Raw genomic sequence first — 17,295 nt, forward strand, 5'->3', positions numbered from 1 at the left:
TTCAAGTCGTGTTACATACTACCTGAAAAGTGTTTCGATGCTCGTAGGCTACTGGTTGTTTAATTTTCGTGGTTTCATATGAAATATTCACCGGACCGCGAAAATATTCAACTTGTCAAAATGGACCTTTGCTAATATTAGTTGAGTAGCCCTGTTATACACATACAGTATAAACAAACATCTTACTATTTGATTGATGAGCAGAAAATGTTGATAGACAAGCCTGTATAAAATCAAAATTGATCTGAATTGTGTGCAAAGGTTTTGTGTTGAGAGCAATGGCTCTATTGTCTTCAAGGTTAGCTGAAATGCAAAGATCTCCAGTAGTCAATCATCAAGCCTCGTATGAAGACATGGACCAAGATGCCGGTATGAATATGAAATGAACATTAAAATATTGTGAGATAATAAAGTTGACTGCCATCTACTATATGATAATGTGCACTTCTGTCAAGTCAGTAGTAAAGATAAACTTTTCAATAGAGTCTGATAGACATTTTTCAGCAGTTGGTCTATTCGGTCTTTAGCATTATCAAAACCAGTATGGTACCATATAACATATGAAATTTTGTTTTCCCCCCTGACTTCTTCTGTCGCAATTATGCCCTTTTTTTTATTGTCACAATCAATGAGCATTGAGCAAAGCCTCACGACAGGCTACATAATGTTTTGAACGAGCCATTGTTTTAATTGTGTAATTGTTACAAAATGTTATTGGTTACTGTCCTATAGTGACCTTTGATTGCAAAATTTTTATTATGTGTTGTATTTCTAGAAGTTTCTGCATACACACAAGTCTAGAATGTTCTCTGACTTGACTTGCCAGGTGTAAGTTCAGGCCTCGAAATTCGTTTTTGTTGACGGCGGACAAACGTGTGCGGTCTGAGCAGCTATCTCGGCGGACAAATTAAGTCTCACGGCGGACACACCAGTTTTAGCGTCGATCATCATGCTTAATCACTTTATCTTGAAAATTCTTCGCCATTTGAGAACTATAGCTACGGTTTAGAAAGCTTTTTGAAATTTCAGCAAAGTCACTCTGAAAGACTTTCATCAGACCAACGAGGTGCGCCTGAAATGTCAAAGCGCAGTGTAGATGCTCAATACGCCGCATAACTGATTAACTTCCACCGAAGGAGGTCGTGTGGCTTCTTGCGTCACAATGCTCTGGGCACGAGCCGGAAAAACTTTTACACTAATGCTATTATTTTCTGCTGTGCAAAGTTTCACTAGGCTTTTTTCTTTTAAGTTTATTTTTGCGTGTCGTGTGAGCGAAAGTGAATTTTCTCTGAGCCTTTTCTTTCTTACAGTAATACCAAAACTTAACAAATTTTGCTGCATCTTGCTGTAATAGTCTACTCGTATAATCTAATTTTGTGACCAACCTTGTCTTATCAATATTACCCGGATATCAAAGCCAGACATTGTGACGTAAAACTTGAACAAAGTTGCGCTGATTAGTGTGGAAGTAGCTTACCCGTATTCCCATCGATTCTTAGCGAAGAATTCCCCTTTGTTACCCTGATTCAATGTCATCAATTGTTGAAGCAACGTAAAAATCGAACGTTTTCCTGCTTGAATGGAAGCTACCCAGACAACAAAATCTATCATTTTTACATTGATTCAACGTCTGCGTCTACATTGAATTAATATAAGAATGATGAATTTTGTTGTCTGGGTGAGAGATACAGTATTCACATTTTCTAGATGCGCGGAAATTATATTATCGCAACAATTGTTAGTAGCCTACTATGCAATGACGATTTGTATGGCTAGTTCCTGTGTTATTTTTTGGCGGACAAATATGACCGATCTAGATGGTACTTTCCGCGGACATCACATGCTGTGATTGCGGATATGACTGCCGTGTCCGCTGTGAATTTCGAGGCCTGAAGTTGTTATGACATCACAAAGATGTTTACGTGTAGTAAAACTTGACCAGAACAATGAGTTCTTGTGATGTAACATTATTGTACCTTCTCGAAGTTACTAGACTATAACTAAACAACCCAGTTGTGTTGTTTAGTTATGTAACAGATTGATCCCTGCCAAAGCTGTATTCTACAATCTACAGCTTAGGTTATAACTTGAAAGGAAACGTTGGATTTTGTCACTTGAATGAAAAATAACTACCTACTTTACTTCAAAAAAGTGTTAAAATGAGTGGTGTTGGTTTGACATTTACAAATTTCTTTCAAGATAGACAACATATTCATATGGCAAGAAAATTTCTTCACAAGAAAATCCCACATCAGATCAGCTAAAATATTTAGTTGCTAAAACTCATCTTCTTCAGGTGGTGCAGTCTGAAATTAAAAATGTTTATGGTGTTTGTATGCTTTATTGCAGGAGTGGGCTGCATGGTATCTCCGAAGAAGTTGAACACTGGCTCTGAAGGTCAACTGTTTCACACGCCCTCACCTGTTAAAAGACTATTGTTTTCATCAACAACTAAAACAAAACCAAAGTTACTTCTCAAAGATAGTATGTCTCGTTGCTCTAAACCAGATAGTTCAATAGCATTTTCAGACATTACTTCTATTTTTGAAGATGAAGATTCAAAAAGTGATCCTGTCTGTCTACCATTTGGGACCTATACAGAGAGAAGGAGGAATTCTGTCAAATTTGATGAAAATGTTCCCAACTCACCTGTAAATACTTCTTCTACTTTGAACTTCAACTTAAGTGGAGATGAGAATAGTAGTGGCAGTTTCTTTTCATCTCCGTCACGCCGTTTATGCTTTCAGTCACCAAAAAAGAACTACAAATGCTGGTCAGGTATTCCTGAGTCACCTACATCTTCGTCTGGAGTGTCCTACAATTCTCCAACACACACACCTCCTGAAACACCACCACACACTCGCAAGTTGAGAGAGCTAACACTGTTTGAAACACCTCACTCTCCGAAAGCGTTGGTGAAAAAATTAAAAATTCATTTGAAGCCAAAAGGTCGTATCCAAAATGTGTCTGATAACACTTTGCCTCAAAGCAGCCCTGTACTTCATTGCAAAAGCAAGACATTGCTAAATGCTCATTATCCTTTAAGTGAGGTCAATGTGGTTCCCTTTAAAAACAAGCACATATCACTTACTCCACCTGACCAAGCATTGGATGAAGACTATTTGTCTGTGATCCATCGTTCTAATGTGCACCATACTGGTCCAAAATGTGCTCCTCGGCCAACTCCACTTGTAAATGTGAATCCTTTTACTCCTGACAATCGCTCTTCCATCACTAAACGACGAAGATCAAAAAATGAGTATGTAAAATACATTAATTGTACATATATACCGTTTTGTAACACTTTGTGCTGCACTGTGTTTGTGCACATAGTTATGTTTGGAAATGAGGTGCCATTATTTTGATTCAACAATGACGCAGTATAACATATGCTTCATATTTCCTGTTATATTAGGTAGGCTATTTTAATAATATCTGAGTTGATTTATTGTCAGACATCTTTGTTATACGGTATATTTAGAAAAAATGGTGCAAGTCCTGTATATCCTGATGATGATGAAGACGAAAGGCCCGCCAAGGTAATGTTTGCATCATATATTCACAAACAGAAATCTGATTTGAAATTGCCTTGAGGAAACTAGAAACTAGTCTACAATGATCTTTTGCTTTTTAGCTATTACACCTGCCTATCGTAAAGTGCAATAATATGCAATAATCAGCGGTTTTCTACCAAGGTTTGCTTATAAAAAGAGGTCCAGTGCCTACTGAATTCACAATAGAATAGGAAATAGCCTATTGAATAGATAAACAATTTATTGCAATATCACACATACAATAAGCAGAAGTACTGCATCATCATGTTTTGAAATCGTGTGTTTAGTGGCGCAAAAGGTTTTCTTCGCCTGGTTTATCAATTTTTTAATGTTACACTTTTTTCATAAGTGTTTCCAATCCTTAGCACAGCAATTACTTATGTTGTGTATAGTTAAAGAAGGAAACAACATGTTATTACTAAAAGTTCATTATAAATTTCAATCGATTGTCTAAAACGTGCAGCGAATTCATCTACGAGAAAACAACATTTCAAGATATATTAAAGAGTTTCATGAGGTCTGCAAGATTGGTGATGGAGAATTTGGTTCGGTTTTTAAATGTGTGAACCGGCTTGACGGGTGCACTTATGCTATAAAAAGATCTAAGAAGCCTCTAGCTGGGTCGTTAGATGAGTGAGTGTAGTTTTGTATTTATTTTCTGTTTCATGTTCAGTGTCTAGTTTTCTTTGCGCTCGTATGATACAGTTTTGACCACGTAGGCGCGTACCGCCAAGTTTTCAACTGTTTAATTTTTTTTTTTTACATTATTTATGGTTGCCATAATTCCTTGTTGCTTTGAATCTTCATGACTTTGGTTGCTTGAAACTGTTGCATTTTGGTAGTAATTCTAAGATTTTTTAAAATTTTAAATGGTTAAGAAAAGCAAAACGTAGTATATAGACACGTTTTAGTTGATAAAGGTTGAGCTATGTGGCTGCAAATTATTACTTTCGTCTCGCGTCGGGTCTGCTACTATTCGGTGAGTCCGATTCGGTGAGTTCCTAACCTCTAACCCCTAACCCTAAAACGGCAATGATAATTAGGCTACGGTACCTGATAATTAAAAAAAAAAATTGAAAAAATCACCGAATAGGGATCGGACTCACCGAATCAGACTCACCGAATCGGACTCACCGAAACAAGCCATTCCGCTCGCGTCAAACCAGCGTCTGTTTATGGGTATTGCTGTATGGTTCTTATGCTAGAAAAAAAATACATGGGGATGTCTCCAGAGGTTTTTCAGGAAGCAATTCGAAGTTATTATCTTTATTTCAAGCGATGTATGAAGCACGTTTGCTCTCAGTATAACATGATTTTCCACAGGGCGAATGCTATTCGTGAAGTCTGTGCCCATGCTGTACTTGGCAAACATCCCCACGTCGTACGTTATTATTCAGCATGGGCTGAGAACGACCATATGGTGATTCAAAACGAGTTCTGCAATGGTGAGTGAAAGAAAGTTGTTCGTCTAATACAAAGACGAGTGTCTACTGAGATTCGTTCGTTCGGTCAGCTTTTCCAAACACTTTTCCACTGGCGCCCCTGTCTCAAATAAATCTCACTGACATTTCGGACAGGGTGTTCCAAACAATCCCTTGGCTCCACTCGATGCTATTTACTACATCTGTTGCTCTGATCGAAAACACGACCAGAAGAGTTTTTTTTTGCAAAATAATCGCAAGATTTGCTAGCTTATTTCATTCTTAGCAGTTTAATTTTGTTTTCCAGACATTTGATGTAGCAACACCTTTTAAAGATTTTGTCTAAGCTTAGTTTTTAATTCTCTTGCTCGCCATACACGGAAAACTCACTGTTCATCAGACGCCGTAAAAATGATGTAACATATCCGGTTATTTCTAGCAGTTCGATTTATTGGTTGATGAGTAGGATTTCAGTGAGTAGTTGAAGCGAATAGCACTTTGCAGAAGGTGAATATATGCCAAACATAATTCAATTCAATGCGCTCTGCAGAGAAACAACCATGCTGTCGTTTTTTTTTTTTACTTTATTTCAATTCAGTGGTGCACTGCTGCACACATATATAATTTTTCAGGTGGAAGTCTTGCTGATGTATTGGACCGACAGAGAGGTCAAGAAAAACGTTTCACTGAAATGGAAACTGTCGAAATAATGGTACAAATTGTCAAAGGACTGAAGTATGTGCATTCCCAGAACCTTGTTCATCTCGACATAAAACCTGGTGAGTGGTCAGCGCATTATGCGAACTGTTGCATTTTGTAAAAAACTAGCCTTTATTAATAAGATTGAACATACAGGCCAGCATACAGGTATTTAAACTTTTTTATTTTTCCGGCGACCAAGCATGGCCTACCAGAGCTTCTTTCCGGCAGTTAAAATTTAAAAAATCTGTCATTATAGCAAAAAACGGTTTCCCGCATCCAATCATGCAGTGTAGAGCTAGTCTTAGAGTTTTACAGGTCGACAGTCAGCCCTTTTGCGAAACTTTTCTCAGCTATATTTCACGTCGGCGTGTGAGAGACTTTGCCTTTTTAGTTATGAAAAAAGGTTGCGCATGCGAGTGAAGAGAGAAAAGTTTCATGTGGGAACGCAAGTGGAGAAAAAAGTTGGAAATACCGAATGTTGGCCTGTGGAAGCCGGTGAACAAACACGAAGTATTGGCGGGGTAGTTTCGGAAGCCATTAACGTCATCTAGACGGCTATGGCCGCCCGGAGCTTACAGGCCTGAACAGTGAACATAGGAGCAAAGTGGTTGGAACGTCTAGTCGATCTAATGAGTAAATGAAGATACCAAAGCTAGACTGTTCTTGAAAAGTTTGCTGAACAATTTATCATCTAAGTGTTGGAATTTTTGTGTTTAAAAACATTGAACATGTTTATGTAGTCCCTCACCCAAAAAAGTAAGCTAAGTTATGCAGATCTTAACCACTTTACCCCTCATTAATGTAATGATTTCTGCTCGATCATCTTTACGCTTCAACGCACACACTCATGTCGCATTGTGGTTTCCTTCGCAGTTTGGTGTAGCTGGCTTAGTTGATCATCGTCTTATTTTATTCGTAGGCAACATTTTTATCTGCAAAGAACAACAATTTCACATTTCCGAAAGTGAAGATGACAACATGGAAGACAATGAGTCGTTTTCGGAGGAGATCATTTACAAGCTCGGTATAAATGTCAATCAATTGACGTGGTTTCCCCATTGTTAAGCTCATCAGCGTCAAACTTGTTTAGATTTGAATAAAATCTGGTGTTCAGTTCAATGTGACAAAATTTCAATATGTTTTCAGTTCGTTCAACGAAGTTTTCAGTCAAATTTCCATGCAATTTCTGTTCAATGTCTTCGGTAATGTGCAGAAATCACTACTATATAAACTATTGTAATCCTTTGCAGGTGACCTCGGGCATGTCACATGCGTAGAAGATCCACAAGTGGAAGAAGGAGATTGTCGCTATTTGGCAAACGAAGTCCTTCAGGTATGTGGCCACACAGTCAACTGCAAGATAATTATTGTCAAGTTAAGGTTGTGACTTGTGAGCTTGGTTATTGGCAGGAACTATGCTACCAAACTTCCTAGATGGATTTAAAAATGTTATTAGCCAGTTGTTAGCCTTGTCCTGTGGTTGGTTTTCATTCATTTGGTTGCTCAGTCATGGCGTGCTGTTCAACCACTTGAGCAGACGAAATTTGCGCCAATTCTTTAGATCTACTCGGTTGCTGAATCAACCATAAAATGACACATTGTGTTGTGGTCACTCTGACTAATTGCCATAGAAAGATGAACTAAATCACGTTCTCCTGTTTTCAATGCCAATATGCTTTCAATGCCAATGCTTCCTTTGATAGGACGTATTTGGCATCAAGCTGTCTTGTTTATGAAACCAAATAATTGATTTATTACACTCTACTTGTCATCCACACAATGACATTGTTTTTATTTATTTGGGTCGGTTCGTATATTTACAACCCAGAAAGAAAATCAACCGTTTTTTACATTGAATCAATGTAAAAAAAAAACGGTTGATTTGCTGTCTGGGAATACTTCTTTATGTTTAACACTTCTTGACAGTTCACTTTTACTCCACACATCTATCATTACACGGTTTGACTTCTTTGCTAACCTGATTACTTTCATTCAAGGAAGATTACAAGCACCTCACCAAAGCCGACATATTTGCTTTGGGTCTGACTGTCCACGAAATCGCTGGCGGAGGAATACCGCCTAAAAATGGGGAGCATTGGCATCGGATACGGCAAGGAAGATTGCCGGATTTGGAGCATTGCTCGAAAGACTTTAACAAGCTACTCACGGTAGAATAACTTAAATTAGCACGTCGGAATTATTGTATCAAGTCGTTGTACACTGAACTCAGTAATAGTAACAGGTTGGAGCGTGTGCAGATATGCCACTGGCGGTTTGACCGCAATCAAACTTGTCACCGCATTCAAAATACAATTTTGGTAAAAAGGTAACTTTCTTCAACCATAAACAGATAAAACCAAGCAACCACACGGCATTTAACATAATATATTAAACTGAACATAAACTATAAACTACGAACGTTTTCAGCCATACACATGTTAGCCCTTTTCAAGTAACGAAAAAATAATAACTGATTTTACATCTACCTTGAAATAAATAACTGATCTACACAATGAATTGAAAACGAAATGCATAAGAATGAAACGGCAAAGCAGAGGAGAAAGGCACATCACATGGCGGTTAATTCCGCGATGCATTCAAAATACGCGGAAACGTAATTCTCTTGCAGCTGGCAAGTAATGGGAATCATTTTCTTCTAAGGCTTATGTGTTACAATTAAAATAGATCAGAGTAATGTAACTTTTAACGTCATAAAAAATAATTAGAACTAGTCTTCTTCAACGATATAGAGATTTTGTATTATTTTCCTGTCTGAATAACCTGCGCAAGATTCTTAGACAATAATTACCAAGTATAAAAATAAAAGTTGCGATCAAAGTCCTTTTTTCCCTATTCAGACAATGATCGATCCAGTCCCGGCAAAGCGACCAACCGCGACCGCTCTCCTACAACATCGCATTCTTTCGTCGTCGCTCAGCTACAAGAGCAAGCAACAACTGAGACAGGAACTGAACGAGCAGAAGTTCAAGATTGAACTGCTCACGCGGTGGGTAGCCAGTGACGTCACATTCTTCGGCTTGCTTGTGAATTAATTGCCTCATCGTCACAGCACATTGCAAGATTAACTGATGCTTAGTTTGGTGGGTTCTTAAGTAGAGGAGTACAGACAATCAAATTTAATCTTTTGTATTCTAGTGAGTTGGAACAAGCTAAAAAAGGCCAAGAGGATACTATTCAAGATTCGATATGCAACAGACTTGTATCTGGCCGGAGCGCTTTGGGGAGAGTTCACAACACCATGAGAGGTGGGAAAAGCGCTAGGATGGTGGGGAAGAATTGTAACCGTTACCACAGTCTAAACTTGTAAGATACGGCAGCACATAAACATAACTGCTGTTTCTTTCGAACCCATTGCGATTCAAGTTAGTGGGTATTTACTTTTACATTTGCCATGCGCTGCCTGTGATTCTTTTTGTGGTCGTCGATCTTTTAGCAGTTGCTATGCTTCCCGCACTGCCATATTTGTAATCATGCTTTGTATTTTCTATTTTTATACGTCTCTATAGAGAAGCAGTGCAAAGAAATCATATTTTAATGCAGATGTTGCAAAAAGATGTTCTCCGCACATTTGTACATACTATCGTAATCTGCTTTGAGCCACGTACCCAGCCGGTAAATGTTTGGCTTGGCTGGACTCGCTTAATTTGCCAAATATTTGACGCACCCTTTTTTTGTTATAAAGCACTTGATCAGATATTACAAGTTACAAATTCTCAGCTTTTTTGACGAGCTGAAACCATGCGGTCCCTGTCATGTCGTTCACTTGTATCCGAAAACATTGAATTTAAAGACGCTTTAGAAGGCTCCAAGTTCAGTAATCATGTGCCAATGAACATTTTCACAATTTTGTGTTCTATCGATCTTTGGTTTGGTGCGTGGAGGTGGTTTTATTCTCATTGTGCTGTAATCATAAAAACATAGACCGCAATTCTGGAAAACGGCTCCGAATTTTATTAAAACATATAAAAACATGCAAAAGCGTAAAAATGTGTTAAAAAGTAGCCACAGTTACGAAAGCACTTTTAATTACTACAAAACCGAAGTGCTTTCTTAACAAGGCGTTAGTTAAGTAACAATACTATGGATGCATTACTGTCTGTTGTGCTAGTTCAATAGTAGAAATATTGTCAGGACATAAAGTGGGATTGATGCATCTTCCTTCATGTTCTACTTTCCCTGCTACGCATTGGCAACCCGACACGCACGGCATGTAACATTGCCGGTCAATTTCCTCTGGCGGTAGATTCCTATTCGCGCACGTTCTCTTGCAAGGTGATCCACACTCGTCGAACACATATCCTCTCTCACTGGGACAACGAATTGCTGAAATGAAGAAACCTCCTTTTAATCACAAACCTTGCGATAAAATGAATTAGATAACTGACAACGGTGTGCCGTGTTGGTTATGCTACCGCCCTACAGCTGGAATTGAATGAGGTTTCGTGACCGCACGGCGCACACCCCTTACAACATATTGAGCCCGATACCAAGAAATTCGCACTGTATACAAAGAGTACGCTGTGGTTTCTTCATGTTTTCCGCCCCCTAAAATTATCTCCGGCTCAGGTCCAAAAGTACGGACCTGCCCTGTCAACACTACTGATGACCCTCTTGAGGTGGGGTATCAGAACTATTATTTTTTTAAATCGTACAAATGTCTTTATGCCCAAAAGTTAATGCTCACAACGCGATTGCGAACATTAAATACAGGATCGGTTTATCAAAAGTGGTCACTTGTTTCAATTCTTACTTTGAACGTGCCTGTCAGGGTGATTTTCAATAGGTTTAAAAAAATGAAGTTGTTTGGTGCTGTCTAACGTTTTTATCTGTTCTTTCAGTAGTCGTCGCATTTCTTTTCACATGAATGCAAAGTCGCAGCAATGCTTTTTCAACGAATAAAATAAGTTATGGCAAAGAGCGTGTTCTAGAAAAAGTTTCTGAAACCAGTCGACCCACCGCACAGAGAATTGGACCGCCATCTTATGACGACGCCAGATCTTCTGCACTGAGCGGCATATGCTTCCAGCGCGTCGCATAAGCAGAATCGTGTATTCTCCCCGCATGCGCATACGTCTTGGACGCAGGCAGAGAAGTACATTTCGGGATTAACCACCTGAAAAACATCAATGAGGCTGTTTCATCATTTAGCTCGGCGAGGGGCTTGGATGGCGTCATCAAGAAGGATTGTTGAAACCGTTGCATGTGGATAATCGCAATCCAATATTTAACCATCCCAGAAAGATACAAGTCACTGTAGTATGATCTTAACGCCACATGATAGCCTAGCTTGTTCAATGTTCATTATCTTCGGCTACTCAATCTTCGTTACCTGGTGACAAGGGGCGAAGAGAGCCGACCGAACGACCTTGCAGGCGGTATTCGATTTCTTTCGCTGGGAATAAGGCAGCGAATCGCATGGGTTGTGAGGTCGCGCATCTTCACACACGGGAGCACCTCTCACTCGAACCTAGATGAATAAAAAGATAAACGAATTGACAACTGCACTCAATAGACGTACGCTGCCAGTACAAATCATGTCATTATCAAATTTAAAGTATAAGGAAAGGCTACCTTCCAATAATTCCCAAATACAGTGTCACTACTCGTCATTCTCGAGTTTCTGAAGCGCAGGTCGTCTTGAGGATAATTATTAAAGTTGCCGCATAATCCACAAGTCCGCCGTTTATATGTACTTGGTACATTGACTTCCAGATGGCGCTGTGCGGCGTTCCATGATAAGCGAACACCTTCAAAAAATAGTTCAACTTGGAAGATGGTTGTCAAAGATTGTGCATTAAATTCGTAGCTAATTGTCGTTTTGCTGACATTGCCAATCATTATGACGGTCACGAGTCTTGTTTTGCTTAAAGATTAAAGCTCTAAAAAAGCAGGTAGCCAGTTCTTTGCGGTAAAGGTGGGTCCCATACTTGATTCAAGCATCGGGGAATGAGAACATAAGGTTCTCATTATACTAAGCCTTCGGCACTAAGGAGAGTAGGGTGACCAGTTCCTTTCTCTCGGCCGCCTTTCCTTCAGCAACTACATCCACCCAATTTATTACACCCTGGGTAGAGGTGAGCGGTGTTTGTCAACAACTAGTCTAAGCCGGGTGTCGAACCAGGTTTGCATAATTGGAAAGCCAACGCCTTATCCGTTGCGCCATTTAACCGTTAATCTAACGAAAAAGTGACGTAATTGGCATTCAAAACGATAAACTTGCGAATTTCACAAGGCACGTTCGAACCCTCGGAAACGAGAAGTGCCAGTTGAAAACAAAAGCATCCGCGTAATTTTATATCCAAGCAGTTTAGTCAAACCAGTATTAGTCGGCCAAGCTCACCTATCAGCGTGCTGACCAAGACGTGGTTGCCAGACTTATCGATGAATAAATACGGCTGGATGAGAATAGGCAGTTGCACTGTGGTTTCGTTGATGGAAACGTCATAGTCACTTTTCAACACCACCCTGTGGCCACTGATGGTAAAATAAACGCGATCCGTCCACGTCACAGCCCCGTAAGCCTCTCCAAGCTTTTTGTTCTGTACTTCAACCCTAATTTGTAATAAAAACATGAGGATGAGCTCATGGGTATGGCAACCCAGACAGCAAAGTCCATCATTTTAACATTGATTCAACGTTTGCAGACGTTGAATCAATGTTAAAATGACGGATTTTGTTATCTGGGAATAAACCGTTTGAAAGGGATAATAACTCAATCAAAAATAGGATTTTGAATTGTAGCATCAGAAAATTACCGGAAGTCTCCTTTCATGCAGTCGGATGTCAGCAAGTACTTGCACTTCCCTTGGAAATGCACCATTCGTCCGTCGAAAGTGCGGTAGTGTGGGTCGCCGAACGCAATGCAGGTACCAGGCTGTGGTAGACACCGAGGGCAGCATTCACCGGGTATCACTGTTGCAACCTCCGTCGACTGGCACATTACCATTCTAAAGGGAAGAAGTTTCACGTTTCCTCACAACGACGTACGTAGGTTACGTCGTACGTCCCATTTGTATCACATTATTAGTTTGCATGTATCAGGACTGAATAAATGCTCAAAGCTGTTAATATAGTTTTTGAACTTACACACACAAGAAATATTCGCTGCATGGGACGCTTTACGCACGACCGCATATTTGTAGGTCAATGTTTTTTTACGCTGTAACAACATCATACCTGCATCTTTGCGTCGCGCAAGTAATCTTCCCCGCAAAGCAGCGGCAGGTGGTGCACTTGTCCACCAACCAGCGATGCTGGGATGGCACACTGTGACCCTCGTACATGCAGGAGGTGCGAGGATCAACGCACTGCTGGCAACATTGCCCTGACGAAAATTGTACAGTATAAAGTAAAAGCAGATATCTCATAACCTTTGTTCTGGTCTCTCGATGATACAGAGAATGATAAAATCACACCAGGACCTGATTTAGCATGCGACGGGACGAAATCCGTTAGTTTCGATGGTTGTATATTTTGTAACAATTAGAGCTTTCAGTCCGCGTCGTAAACACGGTTTCTTCAATCCCTTATTCAAATAGAATCAACATTTTCTACTTCAGTGCAATTGAGAGAGAAAACTTATATTTTGTCTGTGGCGAGAATAGTAGCGTACGGTACAATTATAACAATACGAATAAAACAGCACCATCACAAACTAGATTCCACAACAGACAGGCAGCGAAAGACTATTATAACAGTCATCGAGTCAGCTGCTTCCCGTTCTTAATGTGACAAATGTCAAACATCGGAAAATTACTTTGAAACAAGATAGGCTGATGTTCAGTAACAAAAAAAAGAAAAAAAAATTGCTACTGGGATACTCAAAGTGAAATCCTGTGGTTTTATTCAAATATCAAGAAATATTATGCCCTGTAAAAATGCTATCTGGTGAAAACTCAATTGCAATAAATTGTACAAGCTGCTGAATCTGATTAGTTTTATTTACAACTGCAAATTTGTGATACAAACAAACAACTTTTCCATTCAAATTTGATTGCACAAGCCGTATATAGGAACGTTCAAATATTACGTAACGCTTTTTTTCCGAATTTTTGACCCCCCCCTCCCCCATGTAACGCCAACGCAACGTTTTTTTCAACCCCCCCCCTCCCCCATGTAACGCTTTTTCACTACAAATTCAGCACAAAAAACTACCATTCCGTACTCGAAAGCGTTACGTAACGTTTTGCTTGAACTCCTCCCCCCCGATGTGACGCTAACGTAACGCTTTGCATAAACCCCCCCTCCCCCTCGAAGGCGTTACGTAATATTTGAACGTTCCCTATCCATGAAAAAGCATTTCATATAATACATGAGAATCATAGTTGCATTAGAATGGTTGTCACCGCTCGGTAAGACAACGAAGCCTAGTGGAGAAAGTCCACGGCTTCAACTCAAAATAAACTGAACTCAACAAATTTGTTGGTTTTGATAAGCACTGTGTTTTTTCAGTCAGCCAACTTACGACAACGATTGGTGAGAGTAGTCTACTAAGTGTAGAAAACGTAGGTGCTGCGACCATTAGGCCAACTTTTAAGTTCGACGTTCCATCGCCCCTTTCTGGTTGAAATTTAAGTTAGCGTTTCCCATTCGGTATAACACTTTGAAGCCCACTTACCATTTGACTTGTAGGGGATCATGGGCGGTGAGCATTCAACTTCTTCACATTCTCGATTGGCACATATGATGCTTCCAAGGTCGCAATGACAGGTTTGGCATTCGCCTATTTTCCAAACAAAACCATTGACCACGTTTCGATTCTCAAGCGCAATGTGGCATCTGTCACAAATCGGGCAGCAGGAGGCCTGCAAAGTAGCAATGACATGTGTTGGTGGTGCGATACTGATGAGCCCAGCCTAACGGGCAAATTACGTGTCTGTCGATGTCAATTCTTGCTACACTATGAAACAAATATGTTCTTGGAAAAGTCTTGATCGTTTCTTTTAAACAGTATGAATTTCGTAGTAAATCGGGTCTTTTTTTCCTTACATCAGCAGCTTAAATGATAACCTTTCCAGTCAGTCAAACGAGAATGCAGTGTTGCCATGAAAGTTGGTTCATACCTTGGGAGTGTATTGTTCATTCAAGGGACAGTCTAGCTTTCGGCAAGTCATAGGCGCACATTCCCACGTATTGTTGGCATTGCAGTTGCATGAAAAACACGGGTTGTCAAAAGGATGGATTTGTTGACCTGGAAAATTGGTTAAAAATTCCACTTTATATCGGTTTTACCAACACTTTTTATGACAGAGAAAGAGCACAACTGAAAACACCAGAGTTGAGATACAAAGTCCTTTTTAACCTTTTTACACTTAATCACCTCAGAAAGCTAACAGGCCTACCCAGTAGCACAACATGCGCTTTACCTAAAAGGTTTCCTGCTCAAATAAAACTGGGCAGCAATGCAATTAATCAAAAGGTATACCTTCAGCATCGGTATTGCAATGTCCGTAAGCGCACTGAGGTCTGTTTGAACATGTTGGACAACACGTTCCAGGTTCTGGCTGAGTTACACAAGACCGCGGACAGTCAGCTAGCGATGGACATGCTACATGATGGCATGAAAGAGCTGGGTCACCACCCTCACCTTCAAAGCACTCGCATATCTCGCACGGGTTCATAGGATTGGGTTCAAATTTATCGCCGATTTCAAAAATCTAAAGGATGTGAGTGAATATGAACATTAAACTAGCTTAAAGTACAGCTATAATCTCACTTGAAAGAATCACACAAAAGATACGTTTTTTTTAAGTATGTAAAATATTATACCTTGGTTCCATAAGTGCACCCGGAACACACAGGGCAACACTGGCCGGGGAAGCGCTTCATTGTCTGGCACGTTGGAAGACACATTGTGGGCTGGCACGTGACGACCCCGTGTCTGCACTGACAGGTCACACACTCGTTTGTTTCCAACGACCACTCTTCACCTTCAGCGTACACGTGATCGGCCACGGAGCAGCTGACGCAACGGGGACAGCAGTCGTCTCGTGTTTGAACCTCGGAAGAAAACGAATCATAAAAACGTCTCTTTAAAATCGATTTGACGTACGTACAAACTGACGTACGCACAAATTGACGTACGTACAAATTGACGTACGTACAAATTGACGTAAAATTTTTTTAGCTTCTAACTGAAAGATTTCCTAATTTTCTTATAATAATTTTGAACCATTGGGTAATAATAATAAATCGAGTTACTTGTTGGGCCAATGAACAAGTGAGAGGGCGGCAAGCTTTCGTCACGCACTGTACGTTTCCCTTCGTGCAGACGCAATCCTGGCAGTTGTTTGGATGAAATAGTTGCCCGTCGGTGTACGTGTGGTTCATGTAGAAGCAATTATCGCAGGCCACGCAGCATCGGTCGATGGTAGCGGGAACCGGGTGCTCGCAAACCTCGCCACTGCATTCCGATGCCGTGCATAGCTAGTGGGTGAACAACAGTAAAATGTTAGCACGTAACCAAATACAACAATTCCAAGAGATGGCTGGAAAGTCATCTGGCATAGCTAACAGTCATGTGACTGTAAGGTTATGTAAAGAACCAATTGACTACCACAAAGCGCTGTGTGCTTGATGAAAATAAACAAAAGCTAAATTTCATAACGGAAGGCCAAGAGCAGGTTGCTCATTGTTCGCTTATTTGTAGTGTCGCTGACAATTTGTGGTCAGTACTCACCAGTTCACCACCCGTAGAGCACATGCACTCGCTGCATGATCCCCGCTCTCTGCGAATCCATCTTGATCCGACCTCGTGCATTTGCCCGTTGGTGACGCAGCCTGTTTTAAACGTAAAATAAACGTGATGCAAAGTTAAATATATCAAGCTATTGAGAGATCTTGCCTCATAAGCAAGAAGAAGAAGAAAAATCAATATGACACAGTTTCTTTTCATTGTATTGATGCATTACCTCTTTGAAATTCTTCGGAACACTCAGGGCAACACTGGCCTCTCGAGCGGCGGGGATTGGCGCATTCAAGCAATGGGCATTGACGATCCCGGCAACGCACATTGCCCATCACACAAGAACAATACCGGCACGGGTCACTCTGTGGTGTGAAGCTTTCACCGTCGCTCAAAACACGACCCTGAAAGATAACATTCTAATACCAGATACCAATAACTAACCAGGAAGCAAATCTAAACGATTTGAAGATCGTTCTGGCAAATGTCAACTTCGTTGCAACGAAAAAAAAAAAAAAAGTTTAATTACTTGATAAAGGCATCCAGAGCAATCGGGGCAACAAGGCGATTGTGTGAGCGGATGATCGCATCTTCTTTCGCATCTTTGCTCCAGGCATCGAACTTCTCCTGACTACAGAAATCTCCGTTAGCATTATATAAACGTTAGATGAACAACTTTACGTCTTATCAACATAAAACAACGTATTTAATCGTTTCTAGCTGTACTGACCGAGCATGTGCAAGATGAACAGGGGTTCGCACGTGGCGTGAAGACGGCTCCGTTTTCATAGGTCTCCCCTTCTACTAAACACTCTCCGACACACTTGGGGCAACACTCCCCGAACGGGGTGACTGGATTGCGACAACGGGCAGGGGGACACACACGATGGGCGCACTGCACGGTTCCCAACTA

General features: G+C 40.5%; 2 protein-coding genes across 2 annotated transcripts in view; one reads left to right on the forward strand and one right to left on the reverse strand.

The window, feature by feature from the left end:
- Nucleotides 1–209: 209 nt before the first annotated feature.
- Nucleotides 210–9,588, forward strand: LOC145786576 (wee1-like protein kinase 1-A). The gene is made up of 11 exons (XM_082598258.1): nucleotides 210–369; nucleotides 2,350–3,259; nucleotides 3,482–3,539; nucleotides 4,018–4,187; nucleotides 4,878–4,999; nucleotides 5,608–5,754; nucleotides 6,597–6,701; nucleotides 6,928–7,010; nucleotides 7,675–7,845; nucleotides 8,536–8,684; nucleotides 8,834–9,588. Exons 1-11 carry the CDS (start codon nucleotides 279–281, stop codon nucleotides 9,003–9,005), a joined length of 2,178 nt encoding a protein of 725 aa, XP_082454384.1. The 5' UTR covers nucleotides 210–278; the 3' UTR covers nucleotides 9,006–9,588.
- A 38-nt stretch (nucleotides 9,589–9,626) lies between these two features.
- LOC145786575 (uncharacterized) overlaps nucleotides 9,627–17,295 on the reverse strand; it is a 58,119-nt gene continuing 50,450 nt past the window's right edge. The window contains exons 78-93 of the mRNA XM_082598257.1: nucleotides 17,113–17,292; nucleotides 16,912–17,013; nucleotides 16,609–16,786; nucleotides 16,377–16,477; nucleotides 15,899–16,123; nucleotides 15,467–15,697; nucleotides 15,123–15,354; nucleotides 14,761–14,888; nucleotides 14,316–14,502; nucleotides 12,875–13,022; nucleotides 12,454–12,645; nucleotides 12,039–12,250; nucleotides 11,270–11,445; nucleotides 11,028–11,165; nucleotides 10,655–10,811; nucleotides 9,627–10,021 (exon numbers count right to left, since the gene is read on the reverse strand). Of these exons, the coding sequence (XP_082454383.1) occupies nucleotides 9,777–10,021; nucleotides 10,655–10,811; nucleotides 11,028–11,165; nucleotides 11,270–11,445; nucleotides 12,039–12,250; nucleotides 12,454–12,645; nucleotides 12,875–13,022; nucleotides 14,316–14,502; nucleotides 14,761–14,888; nucleotides 15,123–15,354; nucleotides 15,467–15,697; nucleotides 15,899–16,123; nucleotides 16,377–16,477; nucleotides 16,609–16,786; nucleotides 16,912–17,013; nucleotides 17,113–17,292 (2,832 nt within the window). The 3' untranslated portion in view covers nucleotides 9,627–9,776. The remainder of the gene's footprint in view (nucleotides 10,022–10,654; nucleotides 10,812–11,027; nucleotides 11,166–11,269; nucleotides 11,446–12,038; nucleotides 12,251–12,453; nucleotides 12,646–12,874; nucleotides 13,023–14,315; nucleotides 14,503–14,760; nucleotides 14,889–15,122; nucleotides 15,355–15,466; nucleotides 15,698–15,898; nucleotides 16,124–16,376; nucleotides 16,478–16,608; nucleotides 16,787–16,911; nucleotides 17,014–17,112; nucleotides 17,293–17,295) is intronic.

Source organism: Aplidium turbinatum, chromosome 17 (genome assembly GCF_918807975.1).
Source record: "Aplidium turbinatum chromosome 17, kaAplTurb1.1, whole genome shotgun sequence".
In the NCBI taxonomy this organism is placed as follows: domain Eukaryota; kingdom Metazoa; phylum Chordata; class Ascidiacea; order Aplousobranchia; family Polyclinidae; genus Aplidium; species Aplidium turbinatum.

Coding starts and splice junctions, on each gene's coding strand:
- LOC145786576 (XM_082598258.1), top strand. CDS start 279: ATGGCTCTATTGTCTTCAAGGTTAGCTGAAATGCAAAGATCTCCAGTA. Junction 3,540..4,017: donor AAGACGAAAGGCCCGCCAAG/GTAATGTTTGCA, acceptor TAAAACGTGCAG/CGAATTCATCTACGAGAAAA. Junction 5,000..5,607: donor TCAAAACGAGTTCTGCAATG/GTGAGTGAAAGA, acceptor ATAATTTTTCAG/GTGGAAGTCTTGCTGATGTA.